Source organism: Chrysemys picta, chromosome 8 (genome assembly GCF_011386835.1).
Source record: "Chrysemys picta bellii isolate R12L10 chromosome 8, ASM1138683v2, whole genome shotgun sequence".
Classification (NCBI taxonomy): domain Eukaryota; kingdom Metazoa; phylum Chordata; order Testudines; family Emydidae; genus Chrysemys; species Chrysemys picta.
This window is the reverse complement of record NC_088798.1, coordinates 23,712,018-23,739,192: the sequence shown is the minus strand read 5'-3', so window position 1 is coordinate 23,739,192 and position 27,175 is coordinate 23,712,018. Positions and strand designations below refer to the sequence as shown.

Sequence of the window (27,175 nt, the reverse complement as noted above, 5' to 3'; positions counted from 1 at the left end):
CAGAACTGTTTTTTCCAATCCATCATCCCAGCTCCCTCCAAAATAGGAGCAATGGAGTGAATGAAGTGCTACTACGACATGCTGCTTAACCTTGGCTAAAACAAGTTTAGTGATAGAGTCCCAAGCTGCCTTCTTGGCTAGCCTCCTTCCCCAGTCTACCTAGAAGATGCATCCTACCTCGAAAGATGCAAAGCAAAACCTGCACACAAAAAAAGTGAGGTGGGCAGGGAGAAAGCAGCTTTTCAAATATTATTTAGTAGTCAATTTTAAAAGCAAGCAACCACTAGCTTATTTTATAGACCTAATATGACCCCTATAGTAATATTTTAATTATTTGTTTTACTTACCTGATAGATTTTGGCATCTCTCATTAGTTTTTCTACAGGATATTCACTATTAAATCCATTTCCTCCAAAAATCTGGACCGCATCTGAAGCTAGTTGGTTTGCAATGTCACCAGCAAATGCCTTGGCAATGGATGCGAAGTAAGTATTTCTGCGACCCGCATCAATCTCCCAAGCAGCCCTTTGGCAAGCCAGTCTAGCTAGTTCCACTTTCATTGCCATTTCAGCCAGCATGAAGGACACTGCTTGGTGCTACGATTGTTAAAATAAAAGCAAGTTAATATTACCTAGTTAGGATTCTACAGGGAATACAAAAGAAACAATGTAGCTTCTTTAATACTGTGGGCAAAGCAGCATATGGAATTAATTCTGTTCAGAGATATACTATGGGATGGCAGAATCTCACGCCTGTAGCTCAGGGCATAGTCCCAAGTAATTAAAAATTAAAACCTATTTAATTACAAAATTTAGCTTTGAACTGCACTGTTTAGCTACATTATTAACAGGGTCTATATCCTGCTTTATATCAAAAAGAAAAGTTGGTATCAAGTCTTCTCTTCCCTGCAGCTTCCTGCCCAATAAGTAAGGAAACTGAAGTATCTGGTTGATGTAATTCAGTCCCAGCACATTGCTTTCAAATGACCTATCACCATTTACCAATTCATTCTTTAAAAAAGTTTCTGGACTTAGTACCTGGTTAGCTTTATTTATGGTTTTATATGGCGTGCTTAACTCTACCTTCCCATTTGAAAAAGCAGAGTGAGGGCAGAAGGATACTATAAATTAGTCCTATGAAAACAGAATATCTTAACAACATGTGCTACGAAACTGTGGCTTGTAACTTTTTGCTTAACTTACCTCTATAATTGGTTTTCCAAAGGTTTTTCTTTCCAAAGCATACCTAGTAGCTTCATCCAATGCTCTCTGTGCTAGCCCAACAGCACCTGCTGCTACCTGTATAGTTCAAATACAGTACATAATAAAATCTGAATTGTCCACTTTTACCTTAAGTTTTTTGGTTTGTTTTTTTAAAAAAGCACCTTATTTCTGCTACTTACTGGAGGTCTGGTTTTATCAAAAGCTCCCATAGCAATTTTAAAACCAACTCCCTCAGCACTTAGAACATTTTCTTTGGGCACTCTCACATCCTCAAAGACAATACCTCTTGTATCTGAGCAGCGTTGACCCATATTCAACTCCTGAAAAGGAAGTTTACAAAAGGTATAACTAACTGAATACTTCCATGGCATGATGTTTTCTAAATTTTGATTTACATGAAAAGAAATTTAAACTGAAAACCTGGTTTAAAAAATCTAAGTTAAACACACCAGATGCATCCACAGAGCACTTAGACATGCATATTGGGTAACTCCACAGGCAAATACCTATTTGCATTGCAATTAACCACTGCCCTTTGTTTTATAAACCATATTTTTAAACAAAAGAGATTAGCTCTCTTGAGAGCAAAAATTTAAACAGCTTTGACATAACTGCATTTTTTTAAATCTTGAAGAGTTACTTCTGGTTGATAAATAAGCAACCAAAACCAAATTTCTTTACTTATGCTAAAAACACTCAAGGAGTTTATTAAAACAATGATTTTTTTTGAAAAAAAAAAAAAAAAAATCATTCTTTTCCTTATGCTTTTTATTCCCTTAATTTTTCTAAGCACAATGAAAATTGCTAATTTCACCTTTTGCTTACAGCCATTTTCTAAAGCAGTTTCACTTTTTGGTTTTCATGCACTAGCAACAAAACATTTTAGTGACCAGCTCTTTGAGAGAAATTGTTCTTTCAGAAAGAGATTCTATTGAAATGTTACAAAGTCAAAAATGTTTCTACTGAAGTTTGTTTTGTACAAGGTTGATTTAATTTTGGATTTATTTGAAAAAAATACAAAAATATAAATTTCAGGTTTAAGTTGATATGACAGAGTCCCTTTGATCACCCCCAAGAAATAGAGCAACCGGTAAACAAGCATTTAGGATACTGCTCCACAATGTAAAACAACAAATTTGATCGGTAGCATGGCTCCACCTGCTGCATAGTGGTACTGTTCAAGTGACAGAACAGCCATGGCTGGGAGTCAGGAAAGGAAAGGAGAGGAGACATATGTTCCTCTTCTAATTAAATGGACATTTCAAGTTGCCAATCAAGTTGGCAAATTGGTTTCAGGTACCACACTGGCCCATGAGTCATTCCCCTTCTCTCCCCCCCCCCACCTCCATCTCCTTGACAATTTTTGTGGGTGTGTAATCACGTCTTTCCTTTTCCTTCCTGTTGCTTTTTAAACACCCACCTTACCAAGAAAAAGAGACAGGCTCGCTATGCAGAGGGTCCAATGAAACTGACTATACGGGAAGTTATGTCAAATACACAACAGTAAAATATAGAGGAAAAGTATCAGAGGGGTAGCCGTGTTAGTCTGAATCTGTAAAAAGCAGTGACTTCTTCACTTGCATCTGAAGAAGTGAGGTTCTTACCCACAAAAGCTTATGCTCCCAATACTTCTGTTAGTCTTAAAGGTGCCACAGGACCCTCAGAGGAAAAGTAGTTTTTCATTTTCAATAGTTAGGTGTTATTTGAAACAATAGGTACAATTTTTTCAGACAGAACTCAAGGTGCGGGGTTTTGCAGATAAGCTGCTCCTTCCTTACTCCCACCAGTCATGCTTCCTTGCAGACACACACAGATCAGCAGTCAAAACAAAGAAAGTCCTCTGATTGCAAGAAAAAAGAGGTCTTAGCTGCAATTCTGATTTCACATATTTCTTATGTACAGTGGTGTAACTCCATGGTTATTTATAGAGTTCCACCAGTGTAAACAAGATCAAATCAGGCTTTTTTTTTTTTTTTTTAAACCATCCAGGTGACCAAGCCTCATGTTTACTTGAAATAAACCCATAATACTAATATGATAGACCTAGTAAGTCACCACTAAATTATTTCAAACATCTTTAAAAATGAGTCAGAATACAGAAATCGCAATGAGTACAAAAAAGTTTTCTTGTGCTAGGCACAGTTATGTTGTGTACCTAATATGTTAAAAATCAATCAAGTAATAGTACTTTCTCCTTTAACATTACTGTTTTTGAGCAGAGCAGTGCAACTCCTAGTACCACAGCTAGCACGCTTATAAATATCTATGCATATATACTCCACCTTTCTTCCAATTTGGATTCCAGGGCTGTCTGCTTCCACAATAAATCCAGTAAAGGCTTTGCTGGCAGGGGCTTTCGGATCAGGATTGGAACGAGCTAACAAAAAATACCTAGTGCAAACACATAGTAACTTGAGTGACTCAAACCTGTCTTCAGGATTAAGAGATAAACAAATACAAGTTTTTTTAAGATAGATACTAAATACCATATAACATTAACCCTATCAAGAGATTCTAAAAAGGAAGCATTAAGTTCTTTTCTTCTGGTAGATGATATGAATAGTAGACAGCTGGCTTTAAATTGGAAATATTTCTACTGAGGCACTTCCAGTACACCCACCACTGTGGTATCTAAGTGCCAACAAAATTACACAGGACAAATAACTGATACAAAGGACCCTTTCCTCATAGTGTAATGTACATTTTTATTATATTAGTTACTATCTTTAGGAATGTTATGATAATGCTATTGCAGAGATGAGTCATTTAATAGCAGATCAAGGATTAGGGGAGCAGGTGATTGTGTGAAAATCTTTAGAACTATCATATGATCCCATAGAGGGGATTAATTTTATTCTTCTATGTCTAAGTTGCAGCTCATTTCTAAAAGAAAAATGCAACAAATTTGATAAGTCACCCTTGTAGTATTCTTTGATGACATAAGACAGATGCTAGGTGCTATTAAATGGTTCCTCAAAGATCTTGAACCATTAAGCAGAGGTCTCTGAAGCAGGTTGTACAACAGGATATTAACTAGGGCAGGATGAGAGAACTGTACTTTTAAAAAAATGCTCTTTTCAGACTTCAAGGCAACATCATTTAGATTTGGGGATAGCTTGGAAAGTATTCTTTTTAAGACACCACACAAATGTAACTGCTTTTTATAACCATCTGTGTGGGAAGTGACAAGCGTCTTCTAGCCGTATATGTGGCTAGAAGAAATAACTACGCTCAATGACCATGTATACAATCAAGGCAGAGTAATGAATAATAAGACAAGTTCTTTTGAGTACTGTGCAAGTAAGTCATTCTCTGTACTTTTCCTCCCTTTAAAAATAGATAGAATTGATTGGCTTTTAAATCATGCTGCTATCAAACGCATTTTCAGAAGTTTTGTTATCTGATGGTTTCCTTAGTAGATCTTGTGGGGCACTCAAGTGTGTATTGTTAGCTGCAAAATTCTGTAGTGATATATTGATCACAGCTCAAAATATAATGTAATGAACATGAAGATTTAGAAGAGGATCATAAAAGAGAGCCTAATACCTATTTTAATATATCAGAGAAAATTTTCTGTTATATATAAAACATGGTGAAGGGCTGAACACAACGTAGTTGAAACCATACAGCAGATTAATAAGCAGTTAATGTACCAGTTAGCTTTGCCACCATTGGTGATCCACATCTTTTGACCATTTATGACATATTCATCTCCTTTCTTCTCAGCTCTCGTTTTTATACCTGCCACATCAGAGCCTGCTCCAGGTTCTGTTACACAATAGGCCTAAAAGAAAAAAAAGCAAGGCATCAAGTAACAAATGTCACTTCATTTAATGAAGAGGACTGTATAGATTATCACACTGTGTAGGTACCAAACTATTACTTACAATGGTCTTGATTTTTTTCATCTCACTCAATGTGTTTCCACAAATGCATTAAAAGAAGCCTTACCCAAAAAAAAGTAGATAAAAAGCAAAAGTATGTTTAACAGGTTTAAATTTCCAGAGTGACTTACTAGATATTATGGAAAATTTTGACAAGGCATATTGTGCAGTTTACTTTTTGAAGAAATAGGAAAGTAGCAAGTGATGTGGGTAGCAACTCAATTTATTTTTATTTTTTAAGTCTCCCCTGTTATCTTTATATCCCTGATGCACCATAATGTAAAAATTGTTAATAATTCAATCTGTGTATAGTAAGTGTGCTTTACTGGGAGATTGAACGGCTCTTAAAATTATCAGAATACAAACCACCTCACTTTTAAGCTGCTAATTTGAATCCAGCCCAGGCTGGTAGTGACTGAAAGTTTATATTTGATGTTTAGGTGCCTATATTAAAAAAATGGTGGTCTCAATCCAGTGATGTAAGCAATTGTGCACTAGTAAAAATGGCACCTTGCTGGCAGAAAACTCATGCATTAAAAAGGAATGGACTTTCCTCTCACCTCTAGGAAATGGTCCCCAAAGGATACGCTTAAGTCACACTACTGATGGAACACAGGGAAGCTTGTAATGCAGTCTGTGTTACACTTTTACAGCAGAAAGAAATTTAGACTCTAATACCAGTATAATTTTGAATAGTGAAAGTTCCTTATTTGACACAGAAGAGTATACCAGTGTGTCAGAGAGCAGACCTTAGTCCAGTGTTTGTAATTCTTCTAATGAGTACAAAAAACACAATTGTATGAGTGTCACAGGGTTCAGGATGCAATCCAGAATAGCGAGGGGTTGAGTAACCGCCTGCCCTGTAACCCTGGGTGCCACAAATGCTTTGCTACTATAACTCCAAGCTATGACATTCACGGTCAGCAACAACATGCAGGTCATGCCCTGAGTACCTATGTCTATCTGCAGCTTTGGTCCTACAACTCTGACCCCAGCAGCCTGCCTGCAACATGCCAGTCACCCTACGTGACTTTCTACCAGCCTGGGTTAATACTTGCAGGGTGACTCCAACACACTCCCAATCCCAATTATTCCCCAAACTATGTGCTCTAATGTCCAGCCCCCTCTTGGACAGTTCAGAGAAATAATAAATGTTTGTTTGTTCCTCTAAAGACACAAAAGCACATTATAGCTTATTAACTTAACTGGGGTAAATACACCTTTCCCTTTAAACACACCACTGAATTGGTAAAAATAAAACAAATCTATTTACAATAGGACATAGGCTAAATGGTGACAAGAAAAAGGAATAATGTTATAAAGTGTTACAAACAAATCAAAAAGTCTCAAACTTAAGCTAGCAAGGTACAGGATTTGTTCAAGATGGTTTCTCTCACCAGTCTTCCATTTTTCCAGCCATGACGATTTCCCTATTCCTTGAATTAAGTAACACTGCCACCACCGAGTGATTTAAACAAACATTTAGGGAGGGCCACTTGGAGTCCTACCTTCCCCAAATATCCCCCCAACCCCCTACACCCCTTTTCCTGGACAGGCTTGAGAATAATCCCCCAAGCCCCTACACCCTCTTTACTGGGGAGGCTTGAGAATAATATCCTCACAAATTGGTACAGGTGAACATAGACCCAAACCCTTGGATCTTAAAACGATGAAAAAAAAATCAATCAGGTTCTTAAAAGAAGAATTTTAATTAAGAAAAGGTAAAAGAATTACCTCTGTAAAATTGGGATGGTAAGTACTTTACAGAATAACAGAAGACTCAAGAACATAGAGGATCTCCCCTCTAGGCAAAACCTTAAAGTTACAAATCCAGGGATAAACCTCCCTCTAGACAAAATCTCCCTCTAGACAAGGAAAATCACAAGCCAAAATAAAAGCAAGCTAATGCATTTCCTTATTATTACTTACTAATTCTAAGTGAATTGGATTGCTTGCCTTCTTGATCTGTCTCCGGCAAGCGCACAGAGCAGACAAAGAACAGACAAAACAAAGCCTTTTCCCCCTCCCCAGATTTGAAAGTATCTTGTCCCCTTATTGGTCCTTTTGGTCAGGTGCCAGGTAGGTTACTTGAGCTTCTTAACCCTTTACAGGTAAAAGGATTTTGTGCCTCTGGCCAGGAGGGATTTTATAGTACTGTAGACAGAAAGATGGTTACCCTTCCCTTTATATTTATGACAAGCACAAATGAGCCTCTGTGTCACAATGAGGCATGTCTTGGTTTAGCTGTTAAAGAAATGCTGTCTTTCCACCCTTCATGTATCAGCGTATCAGAAATAACACTGACTGAGATGGCATTCATACTTGCCAAAAAACTAACTGTTATGCTCTGACAATCAGTCTATCATTACAAATACAAATACACACAACAATGGGCTGTCAAGTATGTAATACATACATACGTACACACGCACACACCATGAACACACGGAAACATATTCCTCTCACGTTCCTTTCTCTACATGCAAACTTGAACTGTTTTTCCTAATAGATCCCATCAAGGACCTGGTGAAGCCCTTTACAAAGATGACTATTGATAAAGATCATCAGGAAAGTGGGGCTCACGTATAAACTTTAGTTTTATCTTTCGGATACAGTACAAAGCAAATCTTGATACACCTCTACCCCAATAGAACGCTGTCCTCGGGAGCCAAAAAAATCTTACCACGTTATAGATGAAACCGCATTATATCTAACTTGCTTTGATCCACCAGAGCGCGCAGCCCCGCCCTCCCGGAGCACTGCTTTACCGCGTTATATCCGAATTCGTATTATATCGGGTCGCGTTATATCGGGGTAGAGGTGTACTAAAGATACCACAACATTAGGGGTGCTCTATTCTATCTAGGATCTGACAGGGTGGAAGCTCACAATAAGCCACTGTGATGAATAAGAATAATAAATACATGTATTGCAAACTTAAAGCTAAATAAAGCTAAATTACTTGGACCACCAAAACTAAAATTTCCACATTTGGGATTAGGATATTAAAAAGCTACTTACTGATGCTGTCCTCTAAGTATTTAAAAAAAACACCACCACACAGGGTCAAATGAGTCCAAGCAACTTAGTGACTAATTGGCTTACCAGTCTGATAAAACTTCAATAATAGATAAGAACATAAGAATGGTCATAGTTTGGATCAGATCAAAGATTCATCTAGCCCAGTATTGTCTTCCGACAGTGGCCAATGCCAGGTGCCCCAGACTCAATGAACAGAACAGGTAATCATCAAGTGATCCATTCCCAGCTTCTGGCAAACAGAGGCTAGGACACCATCCCTGCCCATCCTGGCTAATAGCCATTTATGGACCTAGCCTCCATTAATTTATCTAGTTCTTTTTTGATCCCTGTTATGGTCTTATCCTTCACAACATTCTCTGGCAAAGAATTCCACAGGTTGGCTGTGTGTTGTGTGAAGAAATACTTCCTTTTGTTTGATTTTAAACCTGCTGCCTATTCATTTCATTTGGTGACCCCTGGTTCTTGTGTTATGAGAAGGAATAAATAACACTTCCTTATTTGCTTTCTCCACACCAGTCATGATTTTATAGACCTCTATCATATCCCTCTCCCACAGTTGTCTCTTTTCCAAGCTGAAAAGTCCTAGTTTTATTAATCGCTCCTCATATGGAAGCTGTTCCATACCCCTAATAAATTTTTGTTGCCCTTTTCTGAACCTTTTCCATCTTTTTTGAGATGGGGTGATCACTAAAGACTGCGGGCAATAAGACGTGGGCGTCCTATGGATTTATATAGAGGCAATATGATATTTTCTGTCTTCTTATCTATCCCTTTCTTAATGATACCCAACATTCTGTTTGCTTTTTTGACTGCCACTGTACATGGAATGGATTTTTTCAGAGAACTATCCACAATGATTCCAAGATTTCTTTCTTGAGTGGTAACAGCTAATTTAGACCCAATCATTTTATATGTATAGTGGGGATTATGTTTTCCAATGTGCATTACTTTGCATTTATCAACACTGAATTTCATCTGCCATTTTGCTGTCCAGTCACCCAGTTTTGAGAGATCCTTTTGTAGCTCTTCGCAGTCTACGTGGGACTGAACTATCTTGAATAGTTTTTTTTAAAACCATCTGCAAATTTTACCACCTTACTGTTTACTCCTTTTTCCAGAACATTTATGAAAATATTGAATAGGATTGGGCCCAGTAAAGACCCTGGTGGACACCACTATTTACCTCTCTCCATTCTGAAAACTGACTATTTATTCCTATCCTTTGTTTCCCATCTTTTAACCAGTTAGCAATCCATGAGAAAACCTTCACTCTTGTCTCATGACTGCTTACTTTGCTTACGAGCCTTTGGTGAGGGACCCAGTCAAAGGCTTTCTGAAAATCTAAATATACTATATCCACTGGATCCTCCTTGTCCACCTGCTTGTTGACCCCCTCAAAGAATTCTAGTAGATTAGTGAGGCATGATTTCCCTTTTCAAAAACCATGTTAACTATTTCCCAACAAATTATGTTCATATGTGTGTCTGACAATTTTGTTCCTTACTATAGTTTCAACCAGTTTGCCTGGTACTGAAGTCAGGTTTACTGGTCTGTAATTGCTGGGTTCACCTCTGGAGCCCTTTTTAAAAAACTGGCGTCACATTAGCTATCCTCCTGTCATTTGGTACAGAAGCTGGTTTAAATGATAGATTACAGACTACAGTTAGTAGTCCTAAGATTTCACATTTGAGTTCCTTCAGAACTCTTGGGTGAATACCATCTGGTCATGGTGACTTATTACTGTTTAGTTTAGCAATTTATTCCAAAACCTCCTCTAATGACACCTCAATCTGGGACAGTTATTCATATCGGTCACCTAAAAAGAACGGCTCGGGTTTTGGAATCTCCCTCACATCCTCAACTGCGAAGACTGATGCAAAGAATTAATTTAGTTTCTCCACAATGGCCTTATTGTCCTTGAGTGCTCCTTTACCATCTCAATCGTCCAGTAGCCTCACTAGTTATTTAGCAGGCTTCCTGCTTCTGATGTTCGTAAAAAATTTTTGCTATTATTTGAGTCTTTAGCTAACTGTTCTTCAAATTTTTTTTTGCCTTTCTATTTATATTTTTACACTTCATTTTCCTCACTAAGATTTAACTTCCACTTTATAAAGGATGCCTTTTTGTCTCTCACTGCTTCTTTTACTTTGTTGTTTAGCCACTGTGGCTCTCTTTGGTTCTCTTACTATGTTTTTTAATTTGGGGGATACATTTAAGTTGAGCCTCTATTATGGTGTCTTTAAAAAGTTTCCATGCAGTTTGCAAGGGTTTTACTTTTGGTGCTTTACCTTTTAATTTCTGTTTAACTAACCTCCTCGTTTTTGTGTAGTTCCCCTTTCTGAAATTAAATGCTACAGTGTTGGGCCGCTATGGTATTTTCCTCGCCACAGGGATATTAAATTTAATTATATTATGGTCACTATTACCAAACGGTCCAGATATATTTATCAATCTGGTTTCTATACTTCAACTCTAATGTGATACATGTGCATGACCCTTGTCCAGGGTCACACATTCTTTGTGCCTTAAATTTCCACATATGAGAGTGTGAAGTGCTTTGAAATCTGGAGCTAAGAATGCAAAGGAATGTTTTATGTTTATCCTGTTCTTTTGTAATGCTCTATTTTTGGCTGCTTAGTTATGCAGCCTTTATTGAAGTAGACATCTGAATCTTCACCATATTCTAGATACAGCAGCTACTGAGAGTTTACAGTACTTCAGATTGTTTTTATGCCCTAAGGTGTTGGGCCATACTTTTAATTATTTTCTGAAATCTGCCTCGGATTACATAAATGAGATTTTTTTCCGACCTCCCACCCACCACGCCTCTTCTTGCAAGAAAAGTTAGAGTTTGAGACACTTACGTTAGGATTCCTGGTTGACTGTACTCCAAATAACTTCTATTTGCTAACTGAATTTATTCCACTTACTATCCCTGATCTTACAGTAAATTGTGATGTCTAGTTATATTTAAGTACCTATCTGGATTAAGTACATATCTCTTTACATTTTCTTCAAAAGAAAGCAAAATAAGATATCATGGACCATGAGCATTCTACAAAGTAGCAGCTACACTTACACACATCAATGGCTCCTCAGTCATTCTCCCCAAATATTTCTTCTGCTGTTGCTCATTTCCTGCAATGATGACTGGCATTTGCTACAAGAGAAGATTTATTCTTTTAAAATAGTGAACAGAATTCTATAAACTCTAGTAAAAAATAATAGAAAAATAAAACATAAGACTTACTCCCAAGGAATTTGCTTCAATAGCAGTTTGGACCCCTGTACATCCATAAGCTAATTCTTCTGTAATAAGGCAAGCTTCAAAAGTGCCAAGGCCCAGGCCACCTACAGTTAAATAGTTTATTTACCAAAAATAGTTTACAGCCAAAACATGCAACAATTCTTTATACAGATAAATTTAAGGAAATATCAAATACATACATATCCAAGGGGATATGTTTTTATCACATTTTATCCAAATATGGAATTCCCCAGGCATGAGAATTTAGAGTTTTGTCAAATAAGTAAGACTATTTAAAAAAATAAAATTTCACACTCCAGGGTTTCTATGAGCGATCTGCTTGGCAAGCTACAAAGAATTGAGACAAAAGTATTTTTGTACAAACTTCTTGTTGTCAATACTCTTGCTCTCCCCCCTCTATACTGGATCCTTTTGCCTCCAGATTCTAGCTGTTATCCAGCCAGCCGAGAATTTTCATGGAGTATAAGAGTTCTGAGCTGAAAAGCTGGCAGTGTGGACTCCTACACCAGCCTACTTCTGGCCCAAATTTAAGGCATGTGCTCCAAATAGTCTCCAATTGACAAATGATCCCTCTGGAGTCAGCCCTTGGGCTGCTCTAACTTGTGCCAGAGCCTAGGCCAAGACAGACAGAGAAATTGGGGAGTAATAATCAGCTCCCTGACATTTTCCCTACTAAACCAAATAGATGCCAGCCATAGGAGAGAATCTGGCCCTAAATTGATAGGTCTCAATCTAACCTCCAGTTTCCACAGTCAGTCTGAGTAGTCCTTTAAAGCCTACAGAAGATAGTGTCTTTTTTTGTGATTGCATGGCATTGTTACCAGACTTGAGGCCTGCAACAAAATTATTTTTTCTACAATGATCACTCTTGATTAATTCCATATCATATTTAGACATTGTAGTGAGATTCCTTCAAAAATACACTAGTTAAAAAAAAAATCACGGAAGTTAACTGTGTACCTTCTTCTAAATCACACTACAAAAGAAAATCTGCTAGGAAGAGATGAGGTCCTCCTGACATGGAAGGGGAGCAACATCTCCTAGCGAGGAGAGCTTTAAACTATGTTCAAAAGGTGACAGGTGACCAAAGCCCATTGATAGGCATAAAGAAGGCAATCTCAAAAGAAGGCTAGGTGTTGGGAGTGTGGCAGGACATGGAAAATTACAGTAAGGTCATAGGAGCGACAAGAGAGTAATCAGTGGGGGAAACTGTTCAACATCTTAGATTTCTATACACAAATGCAAGGAGTTTATTCCCCAAACAGGAAGAAGTGGAAGAGAGTTGTACATAAGCTAAATAATAACTAAATTGGCATCACAGAAACTTGGTGGGATAAGTCTCATGACTGGAATATTGGTAGAGAGAGGTATAGCTTGTTCAGGAAGGACAGGAAGGGAAACAAGGGAGGAGGTGTTGCATTATACATCAACAATATATATTATATATGCATGAGTTCTGAGGTCCAGGAAGAGGTAAGAGGCAGACCAGCTGAAAAAGTCTCTGGGTAAAGATAAAAGAGGGAAACGGGGCCATGGTAGGGGTCTATATAGGCCACCACATCAGGAAGAGGAGGTGGAGAAGGCATTTCCAGAACAAACAAATATCCAAAAACGCAAGACTTACTAGTAATAAAGGACTTTAACTTCCCAGACACCTGTTGGGAAAGTAATACGGCAAAACACAATTTCCAGTAAGTCTTGAAATGTATTGGGGACAATTTTTTGCTCCAGAAAGTGAAGAAAGTAACCAAGAGGACAGCCATTTTAGACTTGATAGGGAATTGGTTGTGAATCTGAAGAGAGAAGGCAACTTGGGTGAAAGTGATCATGAAATAATAGATTTCCTGATTCTAAGGAAAGGAAGGAGCTAGAGCAGCCAAATAAATGATAATGGACTTCAACAAAGTAGACAAACTCAGGAAACTGATAGGTAAGGTCTCATGGGAAGAAAACGTAAGGGATAAAGGAGTTCGGGAGAGCTGGCAGTTTCTCAAGACTACAATATTAAAGGCACAACTGCAAACTATTCTGATGCAGAGGAAAGATAGAACCATATTGGCCTCTTAAACTATTTTTCCTATCAGGGGCTGTTCAATTACCTGAAAATCAAAAAGGAATCCTACCAGAAGTGGAAAGGATGAAAAGAGGAGTACAAAAGAACAGCACAAGTACGAAGGGACAAAATCAGAAAGACTAAGGCACAAAATAAGTTACACATAGCAAGGGACCTAAAAGGTAATAAGAGGTTCCTTAAATACAGTGAAGAAAAGAAAAGAAAAGCTTAAATCCTATAACTAACAGGGAAGGAGAGCTAATAACTGATGACATCAAGAAGGCTAGGTGTTTAATGCCTATTTTGCTTCAGTCTTCACTAAAAATGGTCATACTTCAATACAATAAACATTAACAAGAAGGGTGAAGAAAAGCCAAAATAGGTGAAGAACAGTTTAAAGAATTTTTGAATAAATTAGAAGTATTCAAGTCCACAGGGCCTGATGAAATTCATCCTTGGGTACTTAAAGAAGTAGCTGAAGCAATCTCGAACCCAGTAACAATCATCATCAAGAACTCGAGAGGACTGGAAAAAGGACAAACGTAGCACCTATCTTTAAAAAGGAGACAAAGATACCTGGGAAATTATAGACCCATCAGCCTAACTCCAAAACCTGGAAAGATACTGGAACAAATTATTAAACAATGAATTTGTAAGCACCTACAGGACAATAGGGTTATAAAGAATAGCCTGCATGGATTTGTCAAGACCAAATCATGTCAAACCAACCTAATTTCATCTTTGACAGGGTTACTGGCTTAGTGGATGAGGGGAAGCTATAGACATAGTATCTCTTGATTTTAGTAAAGCTTTTGACACAGTTCCACAAGACATTTTCATAGGCTAACTAGGGAAATGTCGTCTAGATGAAATTACTATAAGGTTGGTGCAAAACTGGAAAGAAAGACTGTACTCAAAGAGTAATTATCAAATATTCGCTGTCAAACTGGGAGGACATATTTAGTGAAGTCCCACAGGGGTCAGTCCTGCATCTGATACTAGTCAATAATTTCTTTAATGACTTGAATAATGGAGTGATGGGGAGGGAATCATTACAAAATTTGCCAATGACACAAAACTAATAGAGGTTGGGAGCACTTTGGAGGACAGAATTAGAATTCAAAAGGACATTGAAAAATTGGTCTGAATCAACAGGATGAAATTCAATAAAGACAAGCAGAAAGTAATTAGGAAGGAAAATCAAATACACAACTACAAAATGGGGAATACTTGACTAGTTGATAGAACTGCTGAAAAGGATCTGTGGGTGGGGTACTAGCTGATCACAAATTGAACTGGAGTCAACAATGTGATGCAGCTGCGAAAAAGGCGATCATTATATTAAAAGGAACGTTGAATATAAAGACATGGAAAGTAACTGCCCAGCTCAGTTACTTGGAGGGGGAGGGATAGCTCAGTGGTTTGAGCATTGGCCTGTTAAACCCAGGGTTGTGAGTTCAATCCTTGAGGGGGCCATTTAGGGATCTAGGGCAAAAATCTGCCTGGGGCCGGGTCCTGCTTTGAGCAGGGGATTGGACTCCTCCTGAGGTCCCTTCCAACCCTGATATTCTATGGTTCAGTTTGCACTGGTGAGCCTGCCTATTGAATAGACCTGTTATTGCTTTACATCTTCAAATTTGGAGTAGTTTATTTAGTACCAACCACATAACGTTACCTTAATAAAACAAATAAATAAGGGGGGGGGGTCCTCCATAGCATTCTTCATTTTTTTTATTTTATAAGCTTAAAAAAGTTGCTTACTCACCACAACTTTCTGGTATGTGTGAATTCATCAGACCAAGTTCCCATGCCCGTTTTATAAGGGGAACAGGATACTGAAAAGAAAGTATTTACACTCTCAGTCAGTTAATTTCTCAGAACTGGAAAAAGTGGAATATTCACACCTATTTTCCCACAAAAATATGGCAAGCCTACCTCTCCAGTTTTGTCATATTGTGCAGCAACAGGGATGATTTCCTCTCTAGCAAATTTACGAGCAGTAGCTTGAAACTCTCTCTGTTCATCACTGAGTTCTAGAAAACAAAACATTTTAGTCACAAATTCTACACTACAGTTAGTCTTACTGCTTGTTAGAACTACTGATCTACTTCAGTGTTCCCTCTAATTTTTCCCACCCATGTGCGGAATGAATTTTGTTATGTGCACCAATATGGAGGTGATGTGTTACACATCACCTCCATATTGGTGCACATAACAAAATTCATGTGATAGTGATGGGGCCAAGGGGTTCAGAGTGTGGGAGGGAGCTCAGGGCTAGGGCTGAGGGTTGGAGTGCAGGGGTGTGAAGGCTCCGGCTGGGGGTGCGGGACTTAGGGCTGGAGCAGAGGATTGGGTGCAGGGGTGTGAGGGCTCTGGGATGTTGCTATGAATGAGGGGTTTGGGGTGCAGGCTGCCCTGGGGCTACAACAGGGAGAGAGGACTCCCCACCAGCTGTCTCTCCCTGCAGCAGTACCTGGGCTGCGGGGTGGGGGGGGAAAGAGGGGCCTCTCCCCGCCACGTCAGCTCCGGGGCTGAGGCTGCAAGATAGGTGCCCCTTCCCCGCACATGCCTGGGGCCATGCCGCAGCAGAGTTGGGGATGGCAGGTCCCCAGGCAGGTTCCCTGAGCTCCTGCATAGTGCTAAATAGGCTGCTGTGCACCTTACAGGGAACTTAGATCTGCTCCTACCTGAAGCACGGGGGCGGGCGGGGGGGGGGGGAGGGGGAGAAAAAGAAAGAAAAACCATCCTCAGTTGCCTCCTGGGGGCCAAAAAGGCTCAGCCTTCCTCTACCTAAGAGCATAATCTCCAATTTTCACCTAACAAAATGTACAATGCACTTATTTATTGATGATACAGTGATCTGCAGAACATTGAAAATGTCAATGTGGGTGTGAGGCACCACATCACCACCTCCCTTAGTGTGAGGATATCTTGTCTGTGCCTGCTGAGTCAGCTCCCTGATTCCATCAGCTTCTGGTAACACAAGCACTGCCTTCCAGGCCCACAGGCCTTGCACTCTCTGTACAAGTTACCGACAGACACACACCAATCTTCAAGTCCTCTGCACGTCCTTCTGGAGTGCCTATCCCCTTAGCCACTGAAAACTCTCAGAACTCCCAGATTCTCTACTTTCAAAGGAACAGTACACACCAAATTACTAGTTTCATGTCAAGATCACCACTCTGCTTAATACATGGCCCTTAGATATATTTACAGTAAAAACAAGAATAAGTTTAGTATCAAAGAACAGAGATTCAAAGGAAAGCCATTAAGAATATTGTAAACAAATGGTTACATACAAAACAACATGCCTTCTGGAGCCTAAACTTAACTCACAGGACATACCTGTGTTTCCTACAGGATAGCATACCCCAAATTCTTTCCCCAGCATTTTCAACTAGGATGGCTCAGACCAGTGGTCTCCAACCTTTTTACACACAAGATCACTTTTTGAATTTAAGTGCAACCCAGGATTTACTCTGCCCCTTTCCCAAAGTCCTGCCCTGCTCACTCCATCCCCTCCCCCTTAAATTGCTCTCTTTCCCCCACCCTCACTCACTTTCACCAGGCTGGGGCAGGAGATTGGGGTTCCGGAGGGGGTACAAGCTCTGGGCTGGGGCCAAGGGGTTCAGAGTGTGGGAGGGGGTTCTGGGCTGTGGGGTGGGGCAGAGTGTCAGGGTGCAGCAGAGGGTATGGGATGCTGGCTCTGGGAGGGGGCTCTGGGCTGGGGCAGGAGGTTCGGGGTGCAGGCTCCGGGAGGGAACTCAGAGTTGGGGGTTGGTGCAGGCTCCCGCTGGGCAGCACTACCCTCAGGCAGCTCCTGGTTGGCGGTGCAGCAGGGCTGAGGAAGGCTCCCTGCCTGGCCCCCGGGGGGGGAGGAACGTGGCTCCACGCATTGCCCCTCTCTGCAGGCACCATCCCCGCAGCTCCGATTGGCCGCAGTTACCCATTCCCAGCCAATGGGAGCTGCGGGGGTGGTGCTTGCAGGCAGGAGCAGCACACGGAGACCCCTGCCCCCACCCCCCATGGGGACATGCTGCATTGGCCGCTTCTGGGAGCAGCATGGGACAGGCAGGGAGCCTGCCTTAGCAGCAGCCCCGCTACACCACACGGCCGGACTTTTAGCAACCGGAGATCGTGATCAACTGGGAGAATCTCCAGGATCGACCAGTCGATCGCAATCAACCAGTTGGTGACCACTGGCTTAGACCCTCCTTTTGTAAGATCAGCTTGTCTTCCCAGACTAAAGGATGAAATCTAATCTCCTTTCTACTTCTTTTATGCAGTTACAGAATATGGTCCTTTAGCCCAGAAGGGCCCCTCTTCAGAGGCTTATCTTGTGGTTACTTTGTCTTTGTAAATCTCGGGCCTGCATCTGGCCCAGACAGCAAACATAGCCTGTCTCCAAGTATGTCCATTGTTTTCTGTGCTGATTGAATTGGCCTGGAGGCATATAATACACAGTAGACAAGCAGAAAGGTAAGTGTTTACTACCCACTTTCTGCCTAGAATCTGTTTATTGCCTTCCAGTGATCTGTCTTAACTTACATAATTTACAATACACACACACACACCTCCTTACGCATGATCTTCATACACATTTCATAATGGCTATGATGACCAGTGTGAAACATGCTTTCAGCAAAGATCTTACATTACTCCTTTTGGAGAACCCAGGGGATACCTATAATCCTATGTACTGTTGTGCCCTCTGTCAGTTGGCACCAAGAGGTTTCTGGGTCACAGTGGGGGAGACATTAAAAAAAATTAGTTTATTATCAAAATGAATAATACAAGGAACACTGTACTGATTGGAATAGAGAAGGGGGATGAGGAATGTGAGGGCTTGGTGGATTCCTGCCCCCTAGTTCCAAGGTTCCTGACATATTGCACACAATACAGGGCCTTGTCTTTAAGCAACAGTCTGCTACACAGAAGATACAGACGTTCCAGATGTCTTTTCTTTGGAGGTTGCTCAACCAACTACTAAATATTTATTGCAATTGCATCTACACAATCAAATCAAGTGCGTTAGTCCAAGTATCTTAAACATTTAATACCGGACAGAAAAGCATTGTGCAAGTCCACAAGGGGCAGGCTTACCAATGGATAAAGCCTACAAGTATGTGGCCTACATCTTCTAACTGACAATAGCAGCAAAGTAGGGAGTCACAAAGGAGCTACTTATAGTCATTAACAGCACATGTGATCATGCCACATCTGAAGCAATTGAACTTTACCCAAAGATGACATGGAAGGTCAAAACTTGGGGGTTGGAATGTTGGATCTCTCATGATATAGGCACTGGCTATATTTGAAGCTTGTCCTTGCCACCTAGTATGTGCCCTGAGGGTGATATTGAGTTTCCTTAGGAGAATTGTCCAAATGGGATGCCGTGGGCTAAGACATTGTTTCAAAGGATTAAACACATCTTTAAACAAGGGTAGATATGGCATGTCTTGCACCTTAAGGAGTAAATTCTGCAAGGCAACTTGTCGGCTGATGTCAGGAGGGACGATGTTAGACAGAACCGGCAGCAAGGCCAGGATGGGCAGTCTCATAGTACCTGTTACTACACCTATGGTTTCATTCTGCTGAGTGCCTATTAGTCCTGTGTGAAAAGAGCTGAGCCATACTGGGAGCAATATCCTGCTACAGAATAGCTCTAGCAAACCCGGAATTTTTTAGTGGGGTATAATGCAGTTATGTTCTCATCATATACCCTGCTTTGGCAGGGGAAACCAAAGCTGCAACTATCAGGCCAAGTCTTTCAGATCCAACCAGCACGGACCGTCAAGCTTTCTCAGCGAATCAAATACTGAACAGTCCCAGTTCAGCTTAATGTTAACAATGCAGCAGAAATCAGGTATTTTCAAAGCAGTACATCTCATACTCTTCCAAATATCTAGCTACCGCCTCTCCAACACTTCAATTATAATTATGTGCTCATATCAGGATGAACTCTTACACCTGCTAAATTATTTGAATTTATTATGTCATTAGACTACAATGTATCATAACCACTGGACAGGTAGTAAGTTGAAAAGTTAAGATGGTTATACTGTTACAGGAAGCCCTTGTGGAGCTACTTTCATCTCAAGTTAAAGGGTGCCTCTATTTAAAGAGTTCATATAAACTTGATGTATGACACTTCAAAGAGAGAAACTACGGGTCCAAAACACTGTCAGGACCAAACCACTACTATATCTTTCTCATTACTAATGAAAACTACACATGAAAACAGATGAGAGAATCACACTTCTGTATGTGGTTACAAAAAAGTGACCTGAGATGACTTTTGAAAATCTAAATTGTTATAACTTAAATTACATCTAAACCATATTCTTTCAAATATAACAGTTTTCATGCTCCTTAAAGACTATTTGTATTTCAAAAGAAAGCCATTTGAATTAGTTATTCAAGGGCAGAAAGATTCCACCACTGAAAAACTCCAAAAGAAGTTGAGTTTTGTTCTTTTTAAATCCAACTCTACATACATACACACACACACGGGTTTTCTGACCTGACCAAGAAAGGAATTTTGGCTCTTAAAAATATTTTTTAAAAGAAAGAGAATAATCAATGAAAGTGTTTTCTCAACCTGAACTACAGCATCACCCTGCATTGCAATAATATGGAACACATTCCTGAGCTATTGCAGGACAGTTACTTTCTCCAGATTGTAACAAATTTTAGATATAAACTGCTTAGCAACATTGCTTCAGACCCACAGAGTACTTACCAAAACTAAAGCCAGCTCCAGGTTTAATTTGATGTGACACTTGAGCAGCTTGACTAGATTGTGATCTCCAGCCACATTGAGCAATGCTTTGAAGCACCTGTTTAAAATAAAGGAATATGAGATTTAACATGCTCACAATGCAAAGCTTCTTGGAGCCTTAAGAACTACTGGATTGGTTTATAACACATTAACATTTAAATACAGACACACATTCATCTTTCTAAACAATACTGCATCAAGTGTTGCAAAATAATTACAAGTGTTTTTAAAAGTTTTGGCTATTTTAGGTCTTGATCCTGCAACGTGTAGCAAATGGGCAGTCTGCTTGTCTGCATGGAACCCAATACTTCAGTGGAGCTGTGTGTAGGTCCGGCAGTCCAACTATGCACTACATGTTGGAGCACTGGGGCCTTGAAAAAGGAGAAGAAGAAAAAAGTGTAATATAAGCACTGATTTTTTTCCTCCTGTTTTAAATTAACCTTTTACATGTATTTACAGCCTTAATGCCAGTTTAATAATATTCTGCCTAGAAATCAGCATTTGCCAGAATATATTGTTTGGAAAAATCTCAATCAGAGAAATTCATGGAGCATGCGTTATTTTCTGTTTGTTTTTTTGGTAAGCGACTACTACCCCAGATGGCTAGTGATCTATGGTCACTTTGCTCCAGAAGTTTGTGACTCAGCAGTAAATATGGAGTTTATTTTCCTCTCTAAAGATGATCATTGACTTTTTCCATTCCATTTTTCTGCTGTGCTTCTTATGTTCTTTGCTTCCTAGGTGGTGGGAGGTATATTGTTTATTGTATCTTAAGGCATGTGGTGAACAGAAGTACAGTGCTTAACCACCACAAGATTCCACCATGCAATTTCTGCTTAAGACTGATGAGACAGCGCCAACATTTCCTCAAAGAAGAAAAACACACAGATTTTTCAGGGGTTTTCTTTTTTTGGGGGGGTGGGGGGGGAGAGCAGCAGTAAACTGGATCAAATGAAGCATGCACAGTGAAAAGCAATTTGATAAGTCCAGCAAAATAAGTATGAGCTGGTCTTCGATTTGGTAGTTTAGTGTTCAGACTTTGTGTAAAAGTCAACTGCATGAGACTTTTAAGAGCATACTTTGCAAACAATATTAAACCCACTGAACATTCCTTTGAGAATACAGTTACATATGTGTCATGAACATACAGCTACAGGTAGCATAAAATCCCTCCTTTACCTGTAAAAGTTTAAGAAGCTCAAATAATCTGGTTGGCACCTGACCAAAGGGACCAATAAGGGGAGAAGTTACTTTCAAATCTGCGGGAGAAGGTTTTTGCTTGGTGCTGTGTGTGTTGTTCTCTCTGAGACAAAGAGAGAGACCAAGCAAGTAATCCAGCTCCTACTGAAATACTAGTTCTGTAATATTAGAAGTAAGTAATAGCAAGGAAATGCGTTATATTTTCTTTTGGTTTAGCTTGTGAATTTTCCCTATGCTAAGAGTGAGGTTTATTCCTGTTTTTTTTTTTAACTTTAAAGTTTTGCCTAGAGGGGAATCCTCTGTGTTTTAAATCTTATTATCCTGTAAAATTACCTTCCATCCTGATTTTACAGAGATGCTTCTTTTTTTCTTTATAATAAAGTTCTGTTTTTAAGAATCTGATTGGTTTTTAGTGTCCTAAAAACCCAAGGGTCTGGGTTACCTATTTGGTTGGTATATTATTCTCAAGCCTCCCCAGGAAAGGGGGTGAAGGGGCTTGGGTGGATATTTTGGGGAAACAGGAACTCCAAGTGGTCCTTTTCCTGAATCTTTGTCTAACTCACTTGGTGGTGGCAGCGATACCATCCCAGGGCAAGGAATTTGTGCCTTGGGGAAGTTTTTAACCTAAGCTGGTGGAATATAAGCTTAGGGGGTCTTTCATGTAGGTCCCCACATCTGTACCTCAGTGTTCAAAGTGGGGAGGGAATCTTGACAATATGGAACAATGAATTTGACCAAATGTAAGTTACTTTCAGCACAACATTTCAGCTTCCTAAGAGGTCCCTCCCTTTACTGATTTCTAAGATAAGCTGAATATAAGACATCATAGTGTTTCAATAAATGACATAGTAATGACAAGTCATCTTTAAAGACTATATAATGCCATAATTAGACACTTTCTTAGTAGCAAGGATTTTGTTTTGGCTAAAAGGTCCATCATTCTCTTGATAAGTATAGAAGATAACACATGATCTGTCAGATGCCTGGAAACAGCATAACAGACACATAGTATACAGCATTAAAATGTTTGATTCAATCAAACTAATGCAGAAAACACTACAATTACTTCATTGGAGACTATGGCAAACAATCGTCATATCTCAGAAAGGAAGAAAGCAGATTGCTCGTTTGATGGCAGAAGAAACATGTTGGGACACAAAATTAGACTAGCAACCAGACTGAAGATACAAAATGAAGTTCCACTGGATCAAATTTTCTATAAAAACTGCCTCCCAAAAATTACAAGTTAAAATAGACGTGGTAATTAGAGAGCAATTAAGAGGTATACACAAGGAAAAAATCCTGAGGTTTTTTTTTTTTAAATAGATGGACAGTTTTGAAGGTAAGGAGATACAGGAAGACAACTTTAGATGGCAAGAGAAGAGAAGCAAGCTATAGTATACTTGAATGTTGCATAACCATCTTGAATTGGTAAGTAAGCAATACTGTCCTTATCCCTACCTTGAAGAGAGGGGGATGAGGGGAGGGAAGTTATGTCTACTATGAAATAAATGGTGTACTTCACTTTCTTATATTTCTGTCTATGGGCCAAATGACTGCTATGATTATTGATACAGCACACAGAACCATGCAAAATTGTCTAAAAATGTCTAAGTGACAGATCTGAAACATGTTAGGGACTTGGATCCTTCAAATTTTCTTGATTTCAATGTCACTGACTAGGACGGTATACTTTATTATATCAGGACAGCTGTTTTTGGAAAGGCTTTTTCTAATTTTCATCTTGCCAAAAGTTTGTAACCATTTCTTCTGGATGCAGCCCTTGCGGCAGTCACTCATGCCTTTGGGGATCTAATGGCTTTGTTTAGGCTAGGAAAAGGGATTGACTTTGGGTTGGGCTTAGCTCTTACCTAGGCTATAACTCAACCTGCTAAAATCATGCTAAACACACTACCCTGCATCTACACAAGGAAAAGCAGTCAACTTTAGTTTAGATTTACCAAAACTATCTTAGCTAAGCCCACCCTTTTTCCTAATCAGGACAAAGCTGAGTACTGGAGTACTACAATGCGTTTTACATAGAGGTATACCTTAAGTTAACCCAGGGTACGTCTACACTACAATGTAAGCCCAGGATCAGACTCAAGATTGCTTCCAATCTCCTATTCCGCCTACACGCAAATCTCTCAGATGTAGACTCGGACCAAGGCTTCTGGGACCGGAGGGGGGGGGGGGGCGGGGAGGAGAAGAAAGGCAAACTATGGACAGGAGTCCCATCAATGGCCCTGGTGCAGTCAGGAAACCCCATTCTCTCCAAGCCAGCAATTAGTTCAGGAATATTTTTGTGCCCACCACCTTGCAGTAAACCATGTGCCTCATTGCCTCAGAAACCTTCATCACCACTTTACTCATAGTCGACTTTCCAACATCAAACTGGTTGGCAACAGACCTGAGGCAGTATGAGGTCGCCAGATTCCAGTTATAGCAACCTGCTTCTAGAGGGCAAGAGCTCCCTCGTGCAGGTGTCTTTACACCTGAGAGTCAGGGCAAGCTGCTCAAAAAGCTCCAGAAATGTAGCTTTCTTCATCTGAAAGTTCTGAACCCACTGCTGGTCATCCCAGATCTGCATGTGATCCCACCAGTCTGTGCTTGTGGCCCTACACCAGAAGCACTGGTCTATGTAGGGAGCATAAGCAGCTATGCTGAGCGTATTGAGCAGTAACAGCCAATGCAAGTCTGCCATCCCAGCATACTCTTCCTCCTCTGCCTCCTTCTGCTCTATCATAAAATCTGTCACGTCTTTGGTGGGTCAGAAAATGCCACCAAAATGTCCACCAGCACCTCTTAGATGCTCCACCCGCTACCTGAGGAAAGAGTGAACACGCACGCAAGCGAAGTTCTTGAAAAGGGGTCTCCTCCATGTTGCTAGGCATGATGTGTCGATGGGCTGTTCAAACTTCCTGTAATGTGCAGGGTGGGCAGTAAAGTTTTCCCACAATGCAGCACACACAAAGGGTTAGAGTGGCCACATTTTGGGAGGGCACTAGAGAATCTGAGATATTGTTGGTTTGACTCAGGTCTATGAGCTGCAGAGTGGACTCCAGAGCCAGAGGTTTGAGCCCTGGCTAGAAAATTGTTAATGTAGGGTTAAGAATTACTATAGATGCACAAGCCCCAGGTTCTCTAACACAGGTCAGCTGACTCACATCCCACTAACCCTGGGCTTACATTGCAGCATAGACATATCCCCAGAGGCTGAAGCTGGTGCAGAACTGGCACGCATCTTATTATGTGGCACAGCTTGCTGCAAGTACAGAACATCAACTTTCCATGATTGGCATTTGTTGCCTGTTAGGTTTGATCTGTAAAACGCTAAATGGCATGGGACTTTTCTCCCTGCGTGACATTGCCACAGCCTCAGTCAGCAGAGGTAGTCAAGTTGGTATAAAAGAGAGAGTTGCTGCCAGGAGGGGAACTCATCTACAGAAGTTGTTTATCTTGCTAATCTTGAATACCTAAATTTGTTGATCATCGCAGTCAGCTGCAAGAACCATCTATTTACCTAGGATTTCAGAGTGGCAGGGCTATAATAAAGGCTGGTATTTGTGGTAAAGAGGGTATTTTGACATCTGGAGTAAATATGTTATGGCTTGAGGGTGATAAGTAGCTGCTAGTTCAAGTAGAATTTATTTTCTTGTATAGAACTGTATTTTTAATTTCTAGAGAAAGTGATTAGAACCTAGCATAAGTTCTTTTTACAGCATTATAAATCAAATTAAAATATATAATTAGAGATGTATATTTAAGGAGATACTTCCTTGTCAGATATTTTCAAAAATCCAAAGCTTTGTTCTCTTATTAATGAGCACTTCTGTTTAGTCTGAAGGAGAAGTTATGTTTATTCATTATTTTTTTCCTCCAGGGATTTGGTGTCTTGGACTCCTCTAGCATTTCCCACACCAGCAGAAGAGCCCCAAGGTTGTGTAACACATGCTGGTAAACACTAAACAAAAGACAGAGCAACAGCACTTTGGAAGTTTAACACCTGACCTGTTCAAACATTAATCTGTCTCCAAACGCTGAGGCACAAACACAGAACAGGGAAAGGACTCCAGGAGTCCTTCACTCTCCAGTGCACCTGCTCCACGGGGCTTAGCTGTAGAAAAGCACTGTCATTTCTAAAAGCCACACTCCGGAGAAGAGCAAGAGGCCAGTTGAGTGAAGCCTTCTTGCAGAATTTATTAGAGCCAGGAGTAGAGGGGAAGAAGAATGACTTGGTCAAACAGCGGTGTACATTCTATCAGGATGGCGCACAAATACACACACCCAGCCTAAGCCTCAGCTCTGTCCTCTTTCTCCCCACACTCAGGGACTAATGATTCAATGGACGTCAGCGTCTTCCACATTCCTCTCCACAGTTTCCCCCCTATATACCCAGGACCCCAGCGTCTCCTTTGCCTTGCCTTCTATCCCCCAGCATGAGCCCTCCCTTGCCTGACCTAACCATTCCCTCAGCCCTGGTAGCTCTCCTACTTCAAACTGCGGCCTCCCACCCCTCCCTGCCCATGGTGTCACTCTGGCCCCCGCCTGGGCCCCAGAATCTTTTCCTCCCCCCCATTTCCTTCGATCCCAGGCTCTCCTCACCGCCATCGGTACCCCCTTGTGAGCCACAGCACACATCTGCAGGGCCGGGGCCTCCACTTCAGGCTCTGACCCTTGCACCTTCCCTCAGAACCGATCACAGTGTGCGCATGCCTGAGCCTCAGGTGCTCCCCATAACCCCCATTTCCTGAGCCGCAATATATCTCCCCTCAGCGGCCCCTTCTCCCGCGGCCGGGGTGACCCATGTCCCCCCGGGGCCGCTCCCCCCCGCTTCTCCCGCGGCCGGGGTGATCCATGTCCCCCCGGGGCCGCTCCCCCCCGCTTCTCCCCCCCCCCCCCGGGGCCTGCACTGCCCCAGTCCCACCTCCCCAGCGCCAGGCCTGTTTCTCTTTCCCCGCCGGGCCAATTCCTCCTCCTCACCCGGGTGACCCTCAGCGCAGACATCTTGATGGGCGCCGCCCCCGAGTACGATCTGACCCTGCAGGCGAGGAGCAGTGTCCGCTGGGCCCCGCCTCCTGGGCGGGCCTGAGAGACTGGGCCCGTTGAACAGCTCGGGGGCGGGGCTGGGTTCGGGTCCGGGCTCAAAGTTCCGCGTTCAACGTGCACCCGACAGCCAGCGGGCCTAGGGGCCAGCCAGGGGCCCAGGCTCACCCTGGGAGCGGAGAAAGGCAGCGTCCCGAGAGTGGCGCTGGGCAGAGGGGGGAAGAGGAGACTGGGTGAGAGGGCCAGGCTTGGGTGGGGGTCAGGTTTCGGAGGAGCTTACCTTTTCAGGGGGGTCTGAGTCCCTCTTCCCCCCCACCCCTCATGTTAGCCCTGCCCGTTTTGAGTGAGGAGCTTAGGACAGGAATGCATTCGGAGCATGCACTCCCTGCATGACTGCTTGGGGTGCGAAGCTGAGAACGGGTATGCTCAACACACACATCTCAGACTCTCCTGAACTGGAGAGTGGCGAAGGGAACACCTGACTGGAGCAGTTTACATATCTCACAGCTATTGTTTCAGGCTGTATTCATCTCCATTGGGTATTCTATTTCAGAGATGAAGCTCAGCCCTGTTGTTGAACTGATCCTTGCTGCTGTCAGGTTGCCCTGTGTATGGCTTCATAAGCTGTGGTATTAAGGGACAGGTGGCATCTCCCAGGATCACAGTGGGCATTTTGAC

At 41.3% G+C, this 27,175-nt stretch overlaps 1 protein-coding gene across 4 annotated transcripts in view; it reads right to left on the bottom strand.

Moving 5' to 3' along the window:
- The window catches only part of ACADM (acyl-CoA dehydrogenase medium chain), a 38,024-nt gene extending 11,355 nt beyond the window's left edge, over window positions 1-26,669 (bottom strand). Inside the window, exons 1-12 of one of the 4 annotated variants that reach the window (XM_005302411.5) lie at window positions 26,379-26,517; window positions 25,463-25,637; window positions 20,213-20,309; window positions 15,406-15,503; window positions 15,236-15,305; window positions 11,400-11,500; window positions 11,229-11,309; window positions 4,877-5,007; window positions 3,506-3,614; window positions 1,403-1,543; window positions 1,203-1,298; window positions 348-596 (exon numbers count right to left, since the gene is read on the bottom strand). In XM_005302411.5, the coding sequence (XP_005302468.2) occupies window positions 348-596; window positions 1,203-1,298; window positions 1,403-1,543; window positions 3,506-3,614; window positions 4,877-5,007; window positions 11,229-11,309; window positions 11,400-11,500; window positions 15,236-15,305; window positions 15,406-15,503; window positions 20,213-20,309; window positions 25,463-25,474 (1,185 nt within the window). In that variant the 5' untranslated portion in view covers window positions 25,475-25,637; window positions 26,379-26,517. Of the gene's footprint in view, window positions 1-347; window positions 597-1,202; window positions 1,299-1,402; window positions 1,544-3,505; window positions 3,615-4,876; window positions 5,008-11,228; window positions 11,310-11,399; window positions 11,501-15,235; window positions 15,306-15,405; window positions 15,504-20,212; window positions 20,310-20,469; window positions 20,623-25,462; window positions 25,638-26,056; window positions 26,080-26,378 lie in introns of those variants that run through there. The other 3 variants (XM_005302410.4, XM_065555435.1, XM_065555436.1) reach the window with 3 other exon arrangements.
- Window positions 26,670-27,175: the final 506 nt, after the last annotated feature.